At 41.0% G+C, this 20,263-nt stretch overlaps 3 protein-coding genes across 3 annotated transcripts; 1 reads left to right on the top strand and 2 right to left on the bottom strand.

Annotated features, from left to right (window-relative positions):
- Positions 1–4,190: 4,190 nt before the first annotated feature.
- Positions 4,191–9,700, bottom strand: elavl1a (ELAV like RNA binding protein 1a). Its single transcript, XM_080546000.1, has 7 exons — positions 9,578–9,700; positions 8,556–8,615; positions 6,874–7,099; positions 6,067–6,170; positions 5,049–5,217; positions 4,680–4,905; positions 4,191–4,517 (listed from the first exon to the last, which is right to left on the bottom strand). Exons 2-7 carry the CDS (start codon positions 8,589–8,591, stop codon positions 4,193–4,195), a joined length of 1,086 nt encoding a protein of 361 aa, XP_080402126.1. The 5' UTR covers positions 8,592–8,615; positions 9,578–9,700; the 3' UTR covers positions 4,191–4,192.
- Positions 9,701–10,025: 325 nt separating this feature from the next.
- Positions 10,026–13,061, bottom strand: tspan37 (tetraspanin 37; the record flags this gene model as incomplete). Its single annotated transcript, XM_080522744.1, has 7 exons — positions 12,950–13,061; positions 11,713–11,898; positions 11,554–11,628; positions 11,294–11,392; positions 10,632–10,784; positions 10,352–10,435; positions 10,026–10,076 (listed from the first exon to the last, which is right to left on the bottom strand). Exons 1-7 carry the CDS (start codon positions 13,010–13,012, stop codon positions 10,026–10,028), a joined length of 711 nt encoding a protein of 236 aa, XP_080378870.1. The 5' UTR covers positions 13,013–13,061.
- Positions 13,062–13,971: 910 nt separating this feature from the next.
- On the top strand, positions 13,972–19,849 carry LOC308174501 (receptor expression-enhancing protein 6). Its single transcript, XM_080549583.1, has 6 exons — positions 13,972–14,030; positions 14,107–14,257; positions 18,313–18,406; positions 18,599–18,737; positions 19,019–19,187; positions 19,572–19,849. The coding sequence occupies exons 2-6, from the start codon at positions 14,134–14,136 to the stop codon at positions 19,607–19,609; spliced, it is 564 nt and encodes a 187-aa protein (XP_080405709.1). The 5' UTR covers positions 13,972–14,030; positions 14,107–14,133; the 3' UTR covers positions 19,610–19,849.
- The last annotated feature ends 414 nt before the right edge of the window (positions 19,850–20,263 follow it).

Below are 20,263 nucleotides of genomic sequence, written 5' to 3'. Positions count from 1 at the left end.
ATAAGGATAGATACAGGGAGTGTTAAACGCACATTGGTGAGTCTTACTTTCCTAAGAGTTTTCATGGCTCTGCTCTTGCTTATATTGCACAACTGTAGGTTTGTTTTCAACTAAGTTCTCAATCAAGAGTTGCCTTAAAATGTTCTCAGGCACCGTTACTGAGAATGTTGCAACAGTTGCCGCTTTTCGACAGCGAAAAACTTGGCCAGAGCCAAGGCTTAAAAGCGGCCAGCTAATGCTCAAAGCCCGGCGCTTCGAGCTTCGTGAGCCCGGAGTAAGCACCGTTGATGCCCTGGTGTGGCTGTGGAAAAGTGGAAGCCCTGTGGTGGAAGTCTTGAAATTGATAGAACGTTATACTAAGAAGATATGTAAATGTGAGGGACTGACATAACGTGGATTTATTATTTGTTCTTGACATGCATTGGCTCAGAGAATACCCATTTTATGTGCTGTATGTGACCTGAAATGCTTGCCATGAAGCGTTCAGATTAGTGGAACTGCAGTGTCTGATCTAAACCGATGCTAGTAAAGATCTTTCTTTTGTTTATTGATCTGAGAGGTCGATAGATGAATCCTCATTAATGTCAGTCACAATTTGGTTTAGATAAATAAAACATATTATGTGACAAATCTCGAAACAATCACTGACAACTTGTGACAACGTTTTTTTTAATATACATTTACATTTAAAATTCATTTATAATGAATGTACATAATAATGGATGTATGTACATTCATGATACTGTTCCTCCGGATTTTTTTTTTTTTAAATAAAATGTGAAATGTTTCATTACCACATGTAGTTGTGGGATTCTCATGGTCTGCTAAACCTTATAGCCTAGGCTACTGCACACACAGAAATTAAGAGGCAAAATATCCCCTCAGCTTTAAAGACCTTCGAAATGTTTTATTCAAAATAATTCCAAGTTCGACAGTCTTTGAACAGATGCCTTTGTGTTTATTCAAAACCAAAACGAAGAAATAAAAATTAACCCATTAAGTCAAATAAACACACTCCAACAATAAAATGTACAAACATGTAATAGCCTACCACATACAAAGAGTCAAATAAATTACATCTGTGTGCCTCCACTGCTGTTGTCAACTTCTCCCATCTTTCCCACATAATTTAAGGCTAGAAAACAGAGGTAAATTAAGTCTCGTTATTCCAGTAAAAATCCACTAGTATCTTCAATACACCTTCAATCTGAAGAGAAGGTAACAGAGTAAGAAGCAAATTAGAATAAAGAATATCAAAAGAATGAGGAAAACAATTAGTCAATAAAGCAAACCAATTTCACTTGTACCTTTCCTGCTTCGGAAAACCAAATATACACTACATATTGCACTACTTCCATGATTGTGCAATAGAATATGTTGAAATGTTTAGATTTTCTTTTCTTTGAGGCCTACAATGATAATGTCCTTGAAATGAGGGGTAGGGATATTTCATTACTAAAATCGAGTAAGGCTTTGCAGAGCTGAGGTCAGAGAGAATACACAGAGAATTGTATTTCATATTCTGATATCTAGTATCCCAATACACGTGTACATAGATCGCATACAGTCTAGGTCTCTCTCATCCACTGTTGTGGTGCTGCCATGGTAACATAAGATGTTTTAAAACATACATCAACATAACATAAAGGCCTTGGTGAAAGCAAAGTGCAGAAAAAAGCATGTTAAAGCACAGAGACAAGTTTAAGTTAATTTCCAGTTAAGGAGAGGCTGGATCAGTTCTATAAAAAGAAAATCTACAGACACTGGATTATACATATCAAAATAGTAGAAATGGTTAGGGGGACATTGTTTGATTGGCTGCAAAGCAGACGTGGTCTGGGCAAATTAGGGGAAGATGTTGAGTGTGACAGGGCATAAGACAAAAGGTGTGTGAGGCAATGCAAAAGCTAACTACAGCAACTACATAAGACATATTCCTTGTGGGTTCCTCAGTAACTTCTTTAGTTTCAGACCTTCAGGGTTAACTGGACCACTCGAGTAGCACTCTCTGAGGGTTGTAAACCCTATCACGGAAGTAGGTTCTACTTTACATAGACTAACAGAATGACTTCCAATTACATTTTCAATCCTGGCAAAAGTACATTCAAAATGACAGATACCTGTATCTGTTATAGTAGTTTGCAGAAAGGTAACAGAGTTACCACATTTTTAAATTTCGAATATTGGATTAGACTTTGAGCTTTTGTTGAGGGATTTGGATAAAGAAAAGGGATTGGTCTGCAGTATATCTATTTGCAGCGTTGAATAGTGTATGGTCCAACAGTTCACATGCAACGGTTCAGGGCTGACAGACATTGTCCCTATTTAAATACTTCAAAAATGCATACTTCATTTCAGTAAACACTGATCTAACGTGATCGGATTGGGCAAAGCAAATTTCTCCACTCTATTGCAGTCGTCAATCACGTCATGACAGACCAGTGATCAGACTTTACTTGAGATAGAGAGGAAAAAGGATTAATTGTATGAGTATTCAAACAAGATCCCTCTCAACTGGCACTGGTCTTATTGGGTAGTAATTGAAACTCCCTACCTGTGTTTCGAGCACAACGTCCCTTACTGATGACACAACAGAAACCATACAGACCTTCCAGGCAGAGGAAGCAAAGGAACTCTCTCAAGCTGTCATCCACGCATGTCTACTGTATTCAACTAAACCCTGCAGCCTACTGCACTTCAGGTAATCTCAGAGAGGCTTCTGGATCTTTAATTCCAATGTCCCTAAATATCCTTGCTGGGTGTACCATCCATCAGTTTCTAGAAACCAACAGAAAACCCAAATTTTATCTGAGAGGAAATTTAAAAAGAAGCGAAACAAAACTAAAAGTTCAGCAAAACAAAATAAAATTTAATGATTGCATATTCAATGTAAAACAATCAAAACAAAACAAAGGATGAAAAAAAATCAAAACAAAACCAACAAAAGGTCACAAAGGCCATTCAATCTCCTTTAACTTGAGATTAGCATTCATAAATACAGTTTTTAAACTTTCGGATTATCAAACTATGCTTCCTGAAAAACATTGTTTCTCACAGAAAAGAAAAGAAAGTCAAAAAATACAAGAAAAACAAAAAATTACGAACTGTATAAGAGAGTGCGCTGATGCTCTGTGTTAGATTCAGCCTTAGTACCTATGTAGATGTTCTTAATTCGGGGGAGTATCAGCGTTGAAGATCTGTTAATTTATTAGATGTATCAGGTGCAGTATATCATATCCTTCCATTTCTTTGGTCCTTCTTACACTTTCCTACTTTAATCTCAGGGTCTTTTTACATGACCACTTTGAGAGATACAACTTTTACAAAGACATTCCCCACACTGGTTACAAACACACACTGTTTTTTTCCCCTCCAGGACCTAAGTCTGCTGTGTTTAAAACTCTGATTCGCTGAGATGAGAAGACCAATCAATGATTTACGTCAAGACGACTGATATCCTATAATAATTAATTAAAAAGTGCTTTGCTTTCAGAAAAACAGGAGATAGTAATAGGGTGGTAGGATATTAATGACAAATTAAGGCATCTATTTCTACACTGGAACCAGAGTCTAAGACACAGCATGCTTCCCCCTGCTCTGTCAGACGAAAATCCCATTCACTGCTTTCTTACAGAATATTAATTTTTTTAATTATTCAATACTCGATCATAGAACATATTTAAAAAGTGATATTTTTGTGAGTAAGCAGTGTATGGAACTTTCTTCTGAATCAAATTGTATAGTCCAACACACTTGCAAGAGACTTTTACTAGATCTGTGGGTTCATCCTATTTGAAGTCCCTACTACCATAAATATGGCACATAGTGACAATAGTCTCGCCTCCAGGAAGGGAAAAAAATCTATCATTAAAATGTGAAATTGGTCAACATATCTTGGGATACATCCCCCCCAAAAAACATTAAAACTACATTTGGAGCATCCCAAAGCATGAGTGTAAAAAAAAAAAGAAAAAAGAAAAAAAAAGCCTAGACTTTCCTTTAGACTAGTACAAAGATGAAAATTGAGTGAAAATCGGCTTTAAGAGTGAGCATACACTAAAAACAGGTTGCTTTGCCAAACTGTGCCAACTTATACATCTACTCGCCGCAATAAAAGCCTGGCACACGCGGCCGCTCTCCTTCTCCCTACCCTTCTCCCTACCCTTCTCCCTCCCCCTCCCATTCCCCCTCTCTACTTGTGGCCCTTGCTGGTCTTGAAGGACACCTGTAGGATCTTGTCCCCGAGCCGGTAGCCGTTGAGGCTTGCGATGGCCATGGCTGCCTCCTCGTAGTTCGTCATGGTAACGAAGCCGAAGCCCTTGCACTTGTTGGTGTTGAAGTCGCGGATAACCTTGACGTTGGTGACGGCGCCGAAGGGGCCGAACATTTGCCAGAGGATGCCCTCATCGGCGTCCTGGCCCAGGTTGTAGATGAAGATGCACCAGCCTGACGATGCGTTTCCTGGTACGCTCACGCCTGACATGCCGCTCATGTGGTCCACACTCATGGGAGAGAACCTGGGGGAGAGCAGGGAAATAGCATAGAGTTGTGGGATACTGAACATGAAGTTGTGTGTGTGTGTGTGTGTGTGTGTGTGTGTGTGTGTGTGTGTGTGTGTGTGTGTGTGTCTATACCGGCGAGGGCACAACAGGCAAAGTAACAGTTCATCTCTCTCTCACCTGAACCTCTGTGCCTGGTGGTGTACAGGGCCTCCGAAGCGACGGGACTGGTTGTGGTAGAGCTGGGAGATGAGCTGGGAGTTCTTTGCTTGGTTGGGGCTGGCAGCAAACTTGACTGTAATGGGCTCAGAGGCGCCGGGGGGCTTTTGGCCGTTCAGGTCTTTAATGGCATCCTCTGCTTCTGCCCGCTTATCAAAGCGGATGAATGCAACACCACGAGACAGACCTGGACACATGGACGGCACTGAGTGGTTTAAGAGCATTGCAACTTTTATCGACAAGATATGAAAAGCTTACATCAACCACAATGAGAAAAATAAATATATGTCATACTTTAGACAAGGATCAAAGTTAGTTAATCTCTCTTACTGTCTCCTGCACTACCTGAGGCTTGGTCGACAAGCACACGGGAGTTGATAATACGTCCGTATCGAGCAAACATATCCTCCACGTCTTTCTGGGTCATGGTCTTAGGCAGGCCGCTGATGTACAGGTTAGCATCCTTTATGGTGTCAGAGCTGGGACGCGCATACGACACCTAGCAGCAGGGGGCAGGAAAGGGCAGATTACATACCACTCATCAAGAGGCTCATCACACACTTACAAACAGAACATCATATATATAAATATATATATATATTAAATGCAGATTTGATATGCATAAAAAACATAAAATCACTTCAAAAGTGGAGTTTAAGAAAAAGTATAATTTATTTTTAACTAGTGTTTGATGCGAAACTACTATTTGTTTCATAACTGTACAAGTTATTTTATGTCGCATGGGACGGAGTCATCCATATGATAATCATTGGCATTGCTAATGTTTGAAATGTAAGCATGGCATCAGTACACAAAATACTTATATATAGGCTATTAGTAATAATAAAGGCCTAGACGACATGCAAAAAAAATCTCCAAAAACAGAAAATAAAGTGATAGAAAAGGTGCTTCGATTGATCATTATTGCCCTTATACTGATTTTCCTTTTTAACAAACCATTCCCTTAGTGTGCTGGGCTGGGTGAGAGAACTTGGTCTGTCCAAAGGGTTCCAAATTAAGTGAAGAAAACCATAGAACAAAGAATCAACTTATAAAAGAAATTCTCAGGAGTAGAATACTTCATAACAAATTAAATGAAAAGTTTCAACCTGAAGCAGTGGTGTTAAAATAAATTCAGAAATTAAAAGAAAGGCTTGACTCAAAAAGACTGCTGCACTTCTCTACTCTGTCAGAATGGGCGGTCAGTGTGCTACAGACTAGCTTCTTAGCCTTGACCGGTCTGATTTAAACATATACTAGCTAGTGGTCGGCAGAGGCGCCACAGGATAGTTAAAATGACATGACATCGTTGGGTTGACACATGTAGGAACACCTTATTGCACGTTACCTTGATAGTTTTAGACTGTAGTCTTAGTCCATTCAGAGTATTGATAGCTCTTTCTGCATCACTAGGGGTAAGATAGTTAACAAATCCGTACCCTAAACTGTGGCCTAGAGAAAAAAAAAGGAAAACAATAAAATAAAATAAAAAAACGTTGTATAGTTCAAAAAATCTGCATATTGGACAAATAAATGTTAAAACAAAACAAATCTACACAGTGCATGCTAGTGGTAAAACAAACAACAAAGAAATAGACTTCAATCAGACATGATTGGTTTTGGCTGGAATAAAGAAAACCAAGCCCTTATTAGGTAATATATAGAGAACTTGTCAGAACGTTTAAACAGACAGAACAAGTATAAAAACTATTTGAAATACCCCAAAGGTAAAAATGTATTTGATGAAAAGAACAAGGGGCCAGAATAGCAAATGGCAGCTGGATACAAATTGCTGCAAATATAAAATAATGCTACCAGCATCCATATTACAAAGCATCTTATCCTAAAGCAACCACTGAGAATCTCGTGTCAGCAGAGTTTTCATCCACCAACAATAGGAAAGGGTTTAAAATACACATGGACAAGCGTCATCATTTGTTACAGTTTATGAGAGTGGCAATATTAATATTTCAATACTTATGGGGATGCCCTAGTATTCTATGGAAGTGCCTAGCAACTCCAGACACCCCTGTAATACGAAATCCTGCTTGCAGACCGATTCCATCGTCATATGGCTCTACCTGCTGTATGTTCCAGGTCAGGGGTCACATAACCCCCCTCCCCCCAGTGCATTACAGGATATTGTGTACTGTACCTGCTACTTTGTCTCGTATGAGCTTGGCAGACTCCACCTCCCCAATGCTGCTGAACAGGCTGCGGAGTTCATCCTGGCTCATGCTCTGGGGCAGGTAGTTCACTATTAGGTTAGTCTTGGCATCCTTTGCCTCATCCCCTCCCATGTGGTCTTCGTAACCGTTGGACATGTCGTACACCTCCTGTGAACAGGGAGGGAGAGGTCGGAGACTGTCCTCCTCCACGGGCTATAACCACAGATGCAATGTCAAATATTAATCCGAAATTTAAAGCAAGTATGATTTAATGGTGTTAAGTCATGTACAGTAGAACAATGAATGTCAACTCAACATATTACATTCATGCAACATTCTTAACAATGCATCCCACTGACATCGATTAGGATCAAATATTAAGCGCATCTCTCTATGGGCAGTCAATTACGGTACCTGCTGCTTTTCACAGCCTGACTCCGTCATCTAGGCTCTACATATTTCTCTGACCTTACCTATGCCCAATCACCTCACCCAACACTATGATGCAGCTCAGAGCAAATGTGTTTTAGGTCTGGGGAGACCACATCCCCATCCATGTACTACTGTACCACTGGCTATGTCTGCATAAAGTCTTACTCTGACCATTAATTTTTCCAGGAACATCATAATTGAGCAATTTAGGTCTAATTGTGATTAACATATGGTATAGGCTAATTCTGAACAATGAAGAGGTAATGTCAACATTTTTTGACATTTTTAAAGTTTTACGTTTAGGTGAGACACAAGCGAACTCTGACAACCTACAAGCAGCAGTGCTGTTGTGACAATACTGCAACTAATCCACTTTCCTGTGTCTAAACACTGCCCTGAAACAGGTTGTTTTTATCCTGTTTTTCTACACCTCAATGCAATCATCATGAACACATCAGGAAACTAATGAAATGTGCACACATTGATGAAATGGGTCTGTTTGCAAAAGAGGCCATGATCCTGTTTTGGAGGACATGAGGACAGGATGTATTTTATTTTTATTTTATTTTTATAAAACAAAGGGGGCCTTGTTCCATTTCAACAGATTGGCTAGATGTAATATATAGTTATAGTTCCCTCTACCTGTCCAATAAGGTAAGTGGAGCTTCGACTCAAGCTTCGACTCGATCTTGTTCTTGCTTATCCAGTACTTTCCATTCTATAACACTTGAGTGGTAGGCACTACGGTGAGAAGCAAGAAGCCGAAATGGAACTGGGTCTGAATAAGGCATTAGTTCTGTGGTCCATCTGACAGAGCCCCATTCATTGAGGAGAAGAGTTCTGATTGGGTATTCTGGTGGAGTAAGACAGTCAGACACCCAGCAGGCTCAGAGAGGATGAATGAGACTGCTGTACTATACAAGTAAACATGGCCAATACTGATGGGATCAGCTCTGTGAGTGAGGATCCCTCTCAATGTATTTCCTGCTTTGAAGTAACATTAAACGGCTACGGGTTCTGAATTAGGCCTAAACACGTCAAATCTAAACCTACTACTTGGTGGTTGAGTAGTGAACAAATTCATTGGGTGATAATTGCAGGGCATGCATACACACACAGCAGCCATTGCTGAAAGATAAACATTGGCCTACAAATTCACAGTTCATGTTTAATTACATTGCTACAGATTACAGTTGTAAAACAGAAAGCAGTGATAGAATTGCATCCGATTACTTACTTTTAAGTACCTAATGTGTCCTCTTCGAACTGCCATGAAGACACTTCACTGCTCTCGAAGCTGGAGGTACCAGAAACAAAATAGGGCTAATTATAAAAACACACGTAAGGGACAAACAAAAATGGTATAGATAGATAGGGAGCGGCAGGGGTTTGTTTACAAATAAAAAATAAAATAAAAAATAAAATAAAACGTAAGTTGAGACTCTCCTTCTGATAACACCTGCGAAAAGAGCAGGGCTTTCGTTACCCCAAGAACAGCTACGACATGTCCATTTTAAATGTTGGTGACAATGGGGCACTAGCTAGCTATAGCCTACACCGGCTACAACCTATATGAAAGACAAACTGGCCAGGGCGTAAGCCAGGCTGAGCTACAGCTGGTTTTAGCTGTGATGTGTGACTCAGCGTTCGTCTGCTACAAAGACAAATGAATGCTTCGAATAAAACACAACTGCACAAGTGCATATTGACAGTAAGCAAATAATTCGTCAGATTAGCTAGATTGCTAATTGTTAGCTAGGGTGTTTTTGGCTCCAAGGGGGCGTGAACACATTGCCAACTTCCCTGATCCAGCGCTGCTAGCCTCGGAGCTAACCAGAGACAGCAGCCACGCACGCAGCAGGTTTTACAGCTACGTGCTAATTAGCTCGTCTATTCCAGTAGAATAGTGTGAACGACAGCAAGCTCGCTGCAAAAGCACTTCGCTAACCCAAAGAAATGGTCACGAGGGAGAGTTTGAGTAGCTAGCTAACGCTGTTAAAGGCTACTAGGCCAATATGTCCACCGTCAACTTATTTTCGAGAGCTTCTGTTGAATATGGCCCCTCTCTCTCTCGCACCCAAAACCTCGACACCCTGATATATAGGCCTTGCTAGCTACCGTTAGCCACCGCTAGCTAAGCTAGCTGCTATGGGCCTCCATAAACCGCATGGCAGGCATTTCGCTTTGTTGTAGCTGAGCGAAAATGTAAGCAGATAGTTGCCATGAAGCAAGTTAAGACCATAATACTTCAGTTCTTACCAGATTTGTTTTGTTCGGTGCTTCCGCTGGTATCGACGGGAGTTGTTTTGTTCAGTTTGTTGGCTAACTACGACGTTTGACAGAACCTTCTTCTCGTGATTTCGCACCAAAACCAAAGCCAGGAAGGAACTCTGACGAAAAATAATTCCACGCCCACTTCTGCAGATTTGTTAAGACACCCCTTGCCAGTTTCAATCTTCTTTTTTCTTCTTCTCAGTTGTAATAGTATATGAATAACACTGATCGACTCGATTGGAAGAAGTGAATAATTATTTTATTGCAACAAAACAAAAGGACTAAGACCTTTATGAAAGAAGAAGGGCTTGAAATGTTACTGTACACATGAATACTTCCCAAATTAAAATGTTCTACCTACAAAATTAAATGTTCACAGACTCAGTTAGAGATACGGATACACAGTCACAGTCCTGCTACTCAGCTTTAGTCTTCATTCTCTGTCCAGTATATGGTACTCCAATAGTGGCTGGTCCTTCATCAGCTGAGCCACAATTACAAACCCAACAATCTATTAGAGTCAAAGAACAAGATAGAAAGATGGGGGGGGGGGGGGGTAAATGGGCACTCCAAACCAGGACACTATTTGGATAGTGCTAAACATTTACAGTTGTTTATATATACATATGAGTATTTGCTGTTTGTGTTTAGAAGGTTTGTCAAACTGGCAATAATTCTGTGGATGGAGAAAAGCATGATGGGTGGAGTAATAGCTGTCTCTGGTCTAGTATATCCACAATGCCGTCTAGTGGTTCCTACCTCCACCAGCGCCACAACCAGAGAGGACCAGATGATGACACTGAGCACAAACTGCAAGGCCTCCTCCAGCTTCACTTGGCATCCCTGAGAGAGAGAGAGAGAGAGAGAGAGAGAGAGAGAGAGAGAGAGAGAGAGAGAGAGAGAGAGAGAAATGTGTTACAGTTTATACCACATAGGAACAGACTACCTCTAGTGGATGTTGAGTAGATTTTCTCAGAATATCACATTTAGTGATATGTCCATGTTGGACAGTGATATTTGATTAGATGTGTATATCTACCTGTGAGTATAGCTGCCATGGCAGGTTTAGGGTGCCATTGCAGGAGCGAAAGGTAGAGTTGCAGCAGCTACGTGGAACACTGACCCCTCCACTGTGGTTAAACCAAGGGGTGCCTAGCCAGTCTGTGTAATTCTGGATACCACAACACTGCAGCTGGGAGTAGAGACACTGTATTATACTCAACTGAGATCCTGTTCCCCATATGTGACAGCAGCTGACGTCGGACCGTTCAGACTTTTATTCTGAAAAATGTTGTCGAAAATCAATGACAAACTCGCTAGTCAAGCCAAAACATTGCATTGCAATGGATTCGGTGAGTAATCCCCACTACTACCTAGTTAGTGTAGAGTAGTGGGGATTACTCACCGAATCCATTGCATTGCAATGTTTTGGCTTGACTAGTGAATGTGTCATTGATTTGAAATGTATTTAACATTTTCAAAATAAAAGTCTAAACATTTTGATTGGTTGGCGACTTGTTCCCGGTTTCACCAGCTGCTGTCACATAATACCTTTGACCAGAGCCACAGGCTGCTAACGGGCAAAGGCCTCACATTCTGCTTGTTAGAAGGATCTTAAGCAAGGCACCACCCAGTCTCCCTGATCAACAACACATCAGCTTACCATACAACTACCCATCAGGTGATCCCAAGTACACTCACCTCCTCCTGTGTGGCATCCACGGCACTGGAGTTTAGATCCTGGCTGCTGCCTGTGTATCTCTGGAACACGCTTCTGAAGGGGGCCAGGTCTGAATCTACCTGAATACACACACACACACACACACACACACACACACACTATTCAAAATGTATACGTATCTATATAACATAATCATTGACATTATTCACAATGTTAGATATATGGATGTGGGATATGGAGGAGAGGATTAGAAGTTTAGGAGAGTTTGTATTCTGTATACCTTTCCAGTATTGTAATAAGCCAGCGCAGCAGCAGTGGCCTCAAGGCAAAACACCATGACCAGCAGATAGACAAACTGGGGAGGAAACACATAATCAGAACACACACACACACACACACACACACATCTCTCTCTCTCCCCACTCTCTCTCTCTCTTACCATCGCTTGTAGATAGACTGACTCTCTCATGGACACCAAGCAGCCCATGACGCCACTGGCCAATAGGAACAAAGCGCTAGCAAGGGCAAGGACTGCTGGAAGGATGATGTAAGCATGAGAGAAAAACATCTGTCTGTAGTTCAATAGCAGGTAAACCCCACTCAGACCCACCATCAACCCTGCCATCTTAAAAGAAAGGGGATACAGGCAAGGAAAAAATCATATAATTTTGAAAAGGCTAGACATTGAAAATACTGTCTATCACAATCAAATCCATCACAATGTTGTGAATATCACAATGTCTTTTTTATGCTCTTTCACAATATGATTTTTTTTTTTCGTGTGTGTGTGTGTGTGCGTGTGTCTGACAAATTAAATCCAGGTCAAGTTCTGAGACTCTCTTAGTTCTCACTGAATCTAATTAAGCCACACGCACACACACACACACACACACACACACACACACACACACACACACACACACAAACTCCTCTCAAAAGAGTCATGTGGATTCGACATCGTGTTAGCAATTAATCTGCAGTAGGCTAGCTCTGAATGAATGTAAAAGAGAGATATAAAGCCTACTTGTAATGTAAATATTGTCTCTTTATGAAGACTGGACGTTATGACAATCCTAGATAATAGTTTGAACTTTCTACAGGGCAGACACACGAAGATGACTGAATATCTGATCAGTATCACCCACACCAAGCCCTGGCAGCACATCACCCCCACCCTCATTCACCTCCACTGGCTTCCGGTCAAGTCCCACATCATGTACAAAATCCTCTTTCTCACCTAGAAATCCCTCCATGCCTGCGCCCCCAGTACCTAACTGACCTTCTCTGGCAACAAACCCCATCCCGGAACCAGCGGTCCTCAGACATCTCTGACATGTCTGTCTGATTTTCTGTAAATTTGTAAAGCGTCCATGGGTTCCTTGAAAGGCGCTATATAAAACCAAGATATTATTATTATTAGGCTATTAGTAGTAGTAGTAGTAGTAGTAGTAGTAGTAGTAGTAGTAGTAGTAGTAGTAGTAGTAGTAGTAGTAGTAATAGTAGTAGTAGTAGTAGTAGTAGTAGTAGTAGTAGTAGTAGTAGTAGTAGTAGTAGTAGTAGTAGTAGTAGTAGTAGTAGTAGTAGTAGTAGTAGTAGTAGTAGTAGTAGTAGTAGTAGTAGTAGTAGTAGTAGTAGTAGTAGTAGTAGTAGTAGTAGTAGTAGTAGTAGTATCTTACCCACAGAAGTTGGCATATTATCTTGAGAACTATTTTGAAAGCTCTCCGCTTGGTTTCGGTCATGTTTCTTCACACACAAAAGTTCCGCAAAATGTAGGTATTTCACTGAGAGTAGACCACCGAAAGATATTCCATTATCAACGCATGCGCTACTTGCAGTGAACGGATTCGCAAACGTTGAGTCACTGAGCGCATAGTAGAGCATAGTAGAGCGCACAATACCAAATCCAACCTGTGATGATATGGGACAATGTTATGGCACATTGTGTAGGTTTTAACCGTTAATTGCAGACATTTGATTGAAATAAATTGCAGTTTAAAATAAAAGTAATAATTTCAAGGAATGTAATTAGTCATTTATTAACCATTTCTAAGATATCTTAAAGAGGTCATATTACTTGATTTCGTTGATTATTTTATTTCGTCACCTTTATTCCAAGTCAAGTGTAGTGTGGGTGTAAACTGCGAGTAAGGTGAACACCTAGCATTTCCCAAGGTGCCTGTAACCGATAGAAAGTTGCTTCTTCACACACAACTAAATAAATATGTAGAACTAAATAGACATAGTAGGCTAAAGGCCTACCGATGTTTTTGTTTATTTATTTACCATTAAAATGAGCATAAGAGCTTTACGAATGACAGGCCATTAATTCACACAATAATATACATGCAGGTCGTGAGCGCCCTCATGTGGCAAATTGTCAGAACTGATAATGCATTGGGTTTTGGTTAGAAATGCTAAACATTTGCTGGTAGTTACAGTGTACGGATCAACAGAACCGAAGCATGACTTGTCCATAGACTCCTTTCAGGGTAAAGAATCAAACATATGATTTTGAACTATCCTTTTATGATCTCCCCGCCCTTCTGGTGCGTTATCAACCCTGCTGGCTGAAATTAGTAGGCTAATCATTAACGGAACTTTATACTGTTTTATCACCTGTTCCAATGACTAGTGACATATGCTAGAGAGCCCTCTGATTGGTCCGATATAAGGTCTTCGTCAAACTCCTCCTTCTTCACCAGTAATCAGTCGTGGAGTTCAGAAGGTCTCTTGCCGTTAAATTAATCAAACAATAAGGTAAGTCATATTTTAGACAAACACTATTGAAAAACATCACGGACTTTTGAATTGACCGTTTTGAATTGTGTTTCAGATATATGCTACAGTTTTAACGCGCCGCATGAACATGTTAGCCCAACTGAAAGACCGCTATGAGACTTTTCTGAATGACAAGAACTTTGTGACCGATGTCCTGACAACGTTGGAGCAAAAAACTGGAGTTCAGAAAAAATATATTGCTTCAGGTAGGTATCTAAAACTCCACTGTATCGTTGTCGTTCGGTTATAATGTTGCGTTTGCGAATATAACATTTTGAAACTCACTAGCAACATGAACTTATGCAATGTTGGCTTGAGCCAGATCAGCACTTCCAGCTGGAGTAAGCTAATACTAGTAGTAGTAGTAGTAGTAGTACAGTTAGTCCTAGTTTGTTGTCTTGGTAACCGTTGGTTTGATTTAAAGGTCATCAGTCAACTGTATAGCCTGTTGCTGTAAAATCTTGTCACGCAAATCATATTGTAACAAAGTAACATGGTCAAAGTAACAAACAGTGTCACCTGACCATTTGACTTTTTATTGTTGCTGGATACCATATAATTTTATATAGCCTAGCTGTAATTGTAGAGGCTTCCAAAAAACCGAAATAAATAATAAAATAAAATAAACCGCTGATCCTTGAATTCACTGGATCTAATTTCTCAGTGCTAACAGCTGATCCCAGGGGGATATTTTTAACTCGTCCTGAAATATCAGGCTGAGGTGGAAGAAGACTCTAGGATGACCCTGGTGATCTGAAGAGCTGTGTTTTGATGGTTCTGCTTGTATTCCTCAGTCATTCGAAATATAGGCTTTGGATATTTGAAATTACGGTTTTGGATAGAGATGATGTCAACCTTCATAGCCAGAATTCAAACCGTTATGTCACTTACATCCTGCATTTACTCAGATTTGTTGTTTGCGATTCATCTCAGCTGCTGTCCTCTGGCTATTGTCACATAACAAAACCTGTCACCCTCCTGGTGTTTGTCAAAGTTGAAATTTCACTCAGTCAATAATGTTAGATCCTCTAGGGTCCTCTTGAGCTGTGTTTATGAAGTGGAATACTTCAACGGTCAGTGTGAAATTCTTCCTACTGTGTGGTCATCTATCCAGTGTTTGGAGAGGAGAACAGGGTCTGTTTGGTGCACAGTCACTGTTTGGTGCACAGAGCTGATTGCTACCAAGCGGACCAATCACAGTAGCCTACGCCGTCGATTTTACGCAGAAGTTTAAATCGGCCTTTAGGATCAATTGGCTTTCCAATGACTTCCGACAGTGATCTAAAGATTTCGATCCAATAACAATGTAAAGCTGGACAAGACCAGAACATGTGTGCATGACTTGGTGACACCTGTCACAAGTTGGGTCTACATCATTATAGATCTTAAAGAGCCTCAGAGTTCCTCAGAGATCTCCTCACCAAGATCTACTTCCCAGAGAGCTTTGATGGAGAAGGGAACAAATCTGATCATGGGTCTGGAACTTATGGAAGCAGATGACAACTGATCAAGGTTGTCAAGGTTGTCTAATTCCAGAGGCGATGGTAGCACTTGCGCACCTAGGACATCGACCAGTAGTCCTGCTAGCCTACACTAGTCTTGCTATAGCTTAGTCCTGCTAGCCTACACTCATGAAGCGTTTGATGCTTCCTATGAGGTAGTTCTGTGTAGGCTTTCTTTGCTGAGAGTTCTCCCTCTTGTTCATGCTGGTTTGTGTGTGTATGCGTGTGCGTGTGCTTCGACCTTCACAAATAATGGAATAGATAGAAGACCATGAATAGAGGATCCTCGGAATCATGTGTGTTATTTCTTGGTTGGGACAGAAGCCTCCACACACTGCAGCTGTGCAGGACTACGGTGGGCCATCCCTGACTTGACTGTTTTGTTTTCATGAGAGGGTGTGTGTTTTTCATTGAGTGTAGAATCTCATTGGCATCAGCAAACATTGGTGTGGGGTAATGTTTTTTAGTGTTCTCATTTTGGTACTGTAGTTTACAGCACATTTCATCATATCAAGCAAGGATTCACACATACAATGCAAAAAGCCATTGTTTATGTTTTCCCTATGCAAATAATGGGGAACTAAACCAAACACCAGCCATTTGCATCCTGCAGTAAAACACCATATCTGCTGTGTGTTGTTCACTCAACCTGCACAACTACTTCTTCTGTCATCGGCAATACAGAGATGGTAGACTGGTTCTGTGTCATGATATGATATGAAGTGGGCTACTGTAAGTGGACGAGATATCAAGAGATTATGTAGTCTCATCTTGTGCTGGCCAGAATGCTCAGACATATACCCCACCACACGCTCAGACATAACACCCCACCAGTGGCGGGCGGTGCATTTCACACCTAGGCCTTCAGTGATGTCCGACACATTCCTACCTGAATTATTCTACCTCTTAATACCATCGTTATGACGCCATGGCTCTAGAAACTAGACAGAAACACAGTATAACCGGGCGTTGCATCACCTTAACATAGTCAGACAAGTACAACAGAGTTATATTAATATTTCCGAAGCATTTTTAATCAATAAATCCGCATTTACAATGAAGAGTGTTAAACTAACATCTTTAAGATCGCTACATTACCCACGTCTGTCGTCTCGTCCACCATAATAGCGACAAAGGGTGCCTTTTTAATCTCCATTTTGATCTCTTCTTCCATCACTTCAGCAATAGCAAAAATCAGGTCGTTTTGTATTTTGCCTGACGTCCCAGTAAACACTTTGTTTGTGGACAGGTGGTAATGTAAATCTGGGTTGTTTTCAGCCAGAAAAGAAAGAAGCTCAACGTAGTTTCCTCTGTTTGTGGACTTGGCGCTTTCATTGTGTCCCCTAAATGAAAGTTATTGTTTACCCAAAAACAGGACACAATCGATCAGTATTATCGATCAGTCAACGAAAGCTTTCGTTGTAAGGCTCCGTTTCCCTGCGCACTTTCAAAAGTTTCACATCTACCGGCATAGTTCCGCATCTCAATAGTGAATATCAATAGTGCGTATCAATAGTGCGTAGCAATAGTGCGTATCCAATCAAAAGACGTGCTGGGTGCTGACATCATTGAGCCTTACAGCAGGCGCCGTTGTTGCTTTGCTCGCATCTACGTAGGTTTACTAGGTACGCCACAGGTTTTCTCGTTCCAATGTTAAGTTACAGGTCGAATCCGCAGCACCGTTTAATGTGAAGGCGGGCAGATTTTTGAGCCCCCTAGCAACACATTTTGATTGGATAAAAGCTCTAACATAAAGGCCAGCCCTCCAAATCTCAATCGGAGACTGGAAGCAGCGCAACCAAGAGGAAAGCTATGAAATGAAGAGAATAGACTATGGGGAATCATTAATACATATTTGTGGAAAATATATATTAAAATAAAATGTATATTCTGATGATGTTTAGGCCAGCAGAGAAGGCCTTGCTGGCCCTGACGGCACACCACTGCACCCCACCCACCCTACACCACCCCACTCACAACCGGAGGCATGTCTTTAGATTAGATAGCATGTTGGGTGTGGAGCTGTCATGTAGGCTATATCACAACATTGTGTACTGTAGCCTAGCCTAAACTAAATGGCACTTTGACGGAACTAAATGACGGATTTCAATCATTGTGCAATAACATTGTGCAGCACCAGGATGTCATATCCTCAAAACATTTTTATAAAAATGACTACCGGTAATATGGGCTTTTAAAGTTAAGATGCCTGTAGTGAAGTGGAACAATTTCAATTCTGCCCCAATCTTCCTAAGTTTACCATTCCTTGGAAAGCAAATGGCTGTGAGCTATGTGGAATATCTTGTGGGTTTAAAACTATGATGTCATCAGTTAAAAAAAAAAAAAATCTCTGCCAAACATAAATATGGAAGCGGATATTAATATTAATCTGTTAGTGTCTACAGTAGTGGGTACCATTCTTTTGTTAAGAACTTTCTATTTTCTAGGATTTGAGGCCCTGTATGTGGGAATCTGACATACACTTTCAGCCCATGGCTCACATTTCACATGGTAAACATGTGTCTAATTTGCATACATCACCTCCTGAATTTCGGTGTTTGAATTTGGTCCTGTACTCCACCTCATTCTATTTATTCAACTCACCCAACATCCTGCTCTCTGACACACACACACACACACACACACACACACACACACACACACACACACACTAAAGAGGTCACGATTTAAGGAAGTTTGATGTTTACAATTTGTTTGACAACTGGGGAACATCATCTCACTCTCTCCTTTCTCTTTAGGTGCTATCACTCTGATTGGACTGTATCTTTTGTTTGGGTATGGCGCCTCACTCCTATGTAACCTGATTGGCTTTGCCTATCCAGCTTACTTCTCGTAAGTATGACTGAGAGGTTGTCCTATATACTCAGTACACAGAAAATGGTTCACTCACTTGGCCCACACTACTTAAATTGTCCACCTTTATTCAGCCAAATAAGTGATTGAGAACAAATGTTCTTTTACAATAACAACCTGCTAGAAGAACCTGGCTATACCCCCCCTTAACCTGTGTTTTCATCCGATCAGCGTCAAGGCCATTGAGAGCAACAAAAAAGATGACGATACGCAATGGCTGACCTACTGGGTAGTTAACGGGGTCTTCAGCATCGCCGAGTTCTTCTCTGACATCTTCCTCTTCTGGTTCCCCTTCTACTATGCTGGCAAGGTATGGATAAAAGGGCTCTGGTCATTGCAGGCAGAATCCACATTTAAATAAATGTGTTGTGTGTATGTGGCCTAAAGCATCCTCAAGTTAGGATGTGGCCCCAAGTTTAGTTTGGTTCAGTTGAGACCAACCTTAAATGCTTGTCTAAGGACACATACCTTGTAGAGAGAATCACTCTCTAACATTGTTTTGCCTCCCTCTCTGTTCTCTTGCTCTCTCTCTCTCTCTCTCTCTCTCTCTCTCTCTCTCTCTCTCTCTCTCTCTCTCTCTCTCTCTTCCAGTGTGTGTTCTTGCTGTGGTGTATGGCCCCTGTGTCTTGGAATGGTTCAAGCTTGTTGTACAAGAGTGTCATTCGACCCGTGTTCCTTAAACACCAGGCCACCGTGGACAGTATGGTCAGCGATCTCAGTGGCAGGGCCAAGACCCTAGCTGATACAGTCACCAAAGAGGGTGAGACACACACACACAACCACAGTCACTAGACAGCATGAGTTACATACACACGCTTGTACCGTACACACACTCGCATACAGTCACCACCATTGAGGGTGTCTCACACAGGCCTCAGAAACATTAATTCTAGCATATCACTAATTCACTGATCTTCGATTACTTTTCATGCATGTATTATTGTACTTCAATGGCTGAGGTGACTTTAATGTATTATAATTATGTCAAATGAAATGTATTCATTAATTTATCATTGCCTAACACAAATGGCAAACATACTTGTAGGTGTCCCAGAGGATTTCTAGAATCTGGACAATCAGTCCCTATGCTGCGTACACTAAAATGTGTAATCTGAAAGTCTCTTTCCTGTGTTTCTCCCTCCAGCTGCTAATCTGGCCCTCAACCATGACAAGAACCAGTGACGGCAGACAATGGATAGCCTTATGAGTGTGTCTTAACAAGGATGATATGACTCCAATAAGTGTGTGTGTGTGTGTGTGTGTGTCAACAAGGATGATATGACTCCAATAAGTGTGTGTGTGTGTGTGTGTGTGTGTCTTAACAAGGATGATATGACTCCAATAAGTGTGTGTGTGTTCGTTCATGTGTGTTCGTTCATGTGTGTTCATCTTGAATGAATAAAACTGGAATCCGGGTTAAGTTACCATTTATCTTTTGTGCATTCAAAATCATGTATTAACACTAGATGATTAGATTACCGACACCACTGTTGTGAAGCTAAAAACCATACTATGGACCTTTTAATGTTTGGAAACATACACACCATTGGACTAAATATGTTACACACACACACACCATCCCTTTTCTTCTTGACTTGCATCCTCATGTACATTTACTGCATTCAGAGAGGTTAATCATCCATTGTATAATGTGTGTTTGGCTCTACGTTCACACACGGAGGAGTCTGAATGGGACCCCTCTCGTATCCACTCAGTGGATGTAACACACAGGGAAATGGTGGACGGAGACAGAGAATGGCCTCACACTGCCACAAGGGAGAAGAGTGCACCCGTCTGGAAATTCGGGAGATCTGTTGAGCATTTGTTTATTCTTAA

Source organism: Nansenia antarctica (assembly GCF_963989245.1).
Source record: "Nansenia antarctica genome assembly, chromosome: 1".
Lineage (NCBI taxonomy): Eukaryota > Metazoa > Chordata > Actinopteri > Argentiniformes > Microstomatidae > Nansenia > Nansenia antarctica.
Note: the sequence above shows the minus strand (reverse complement) of the source record. Positions and strands in the feature narration are given on the sequence as shown.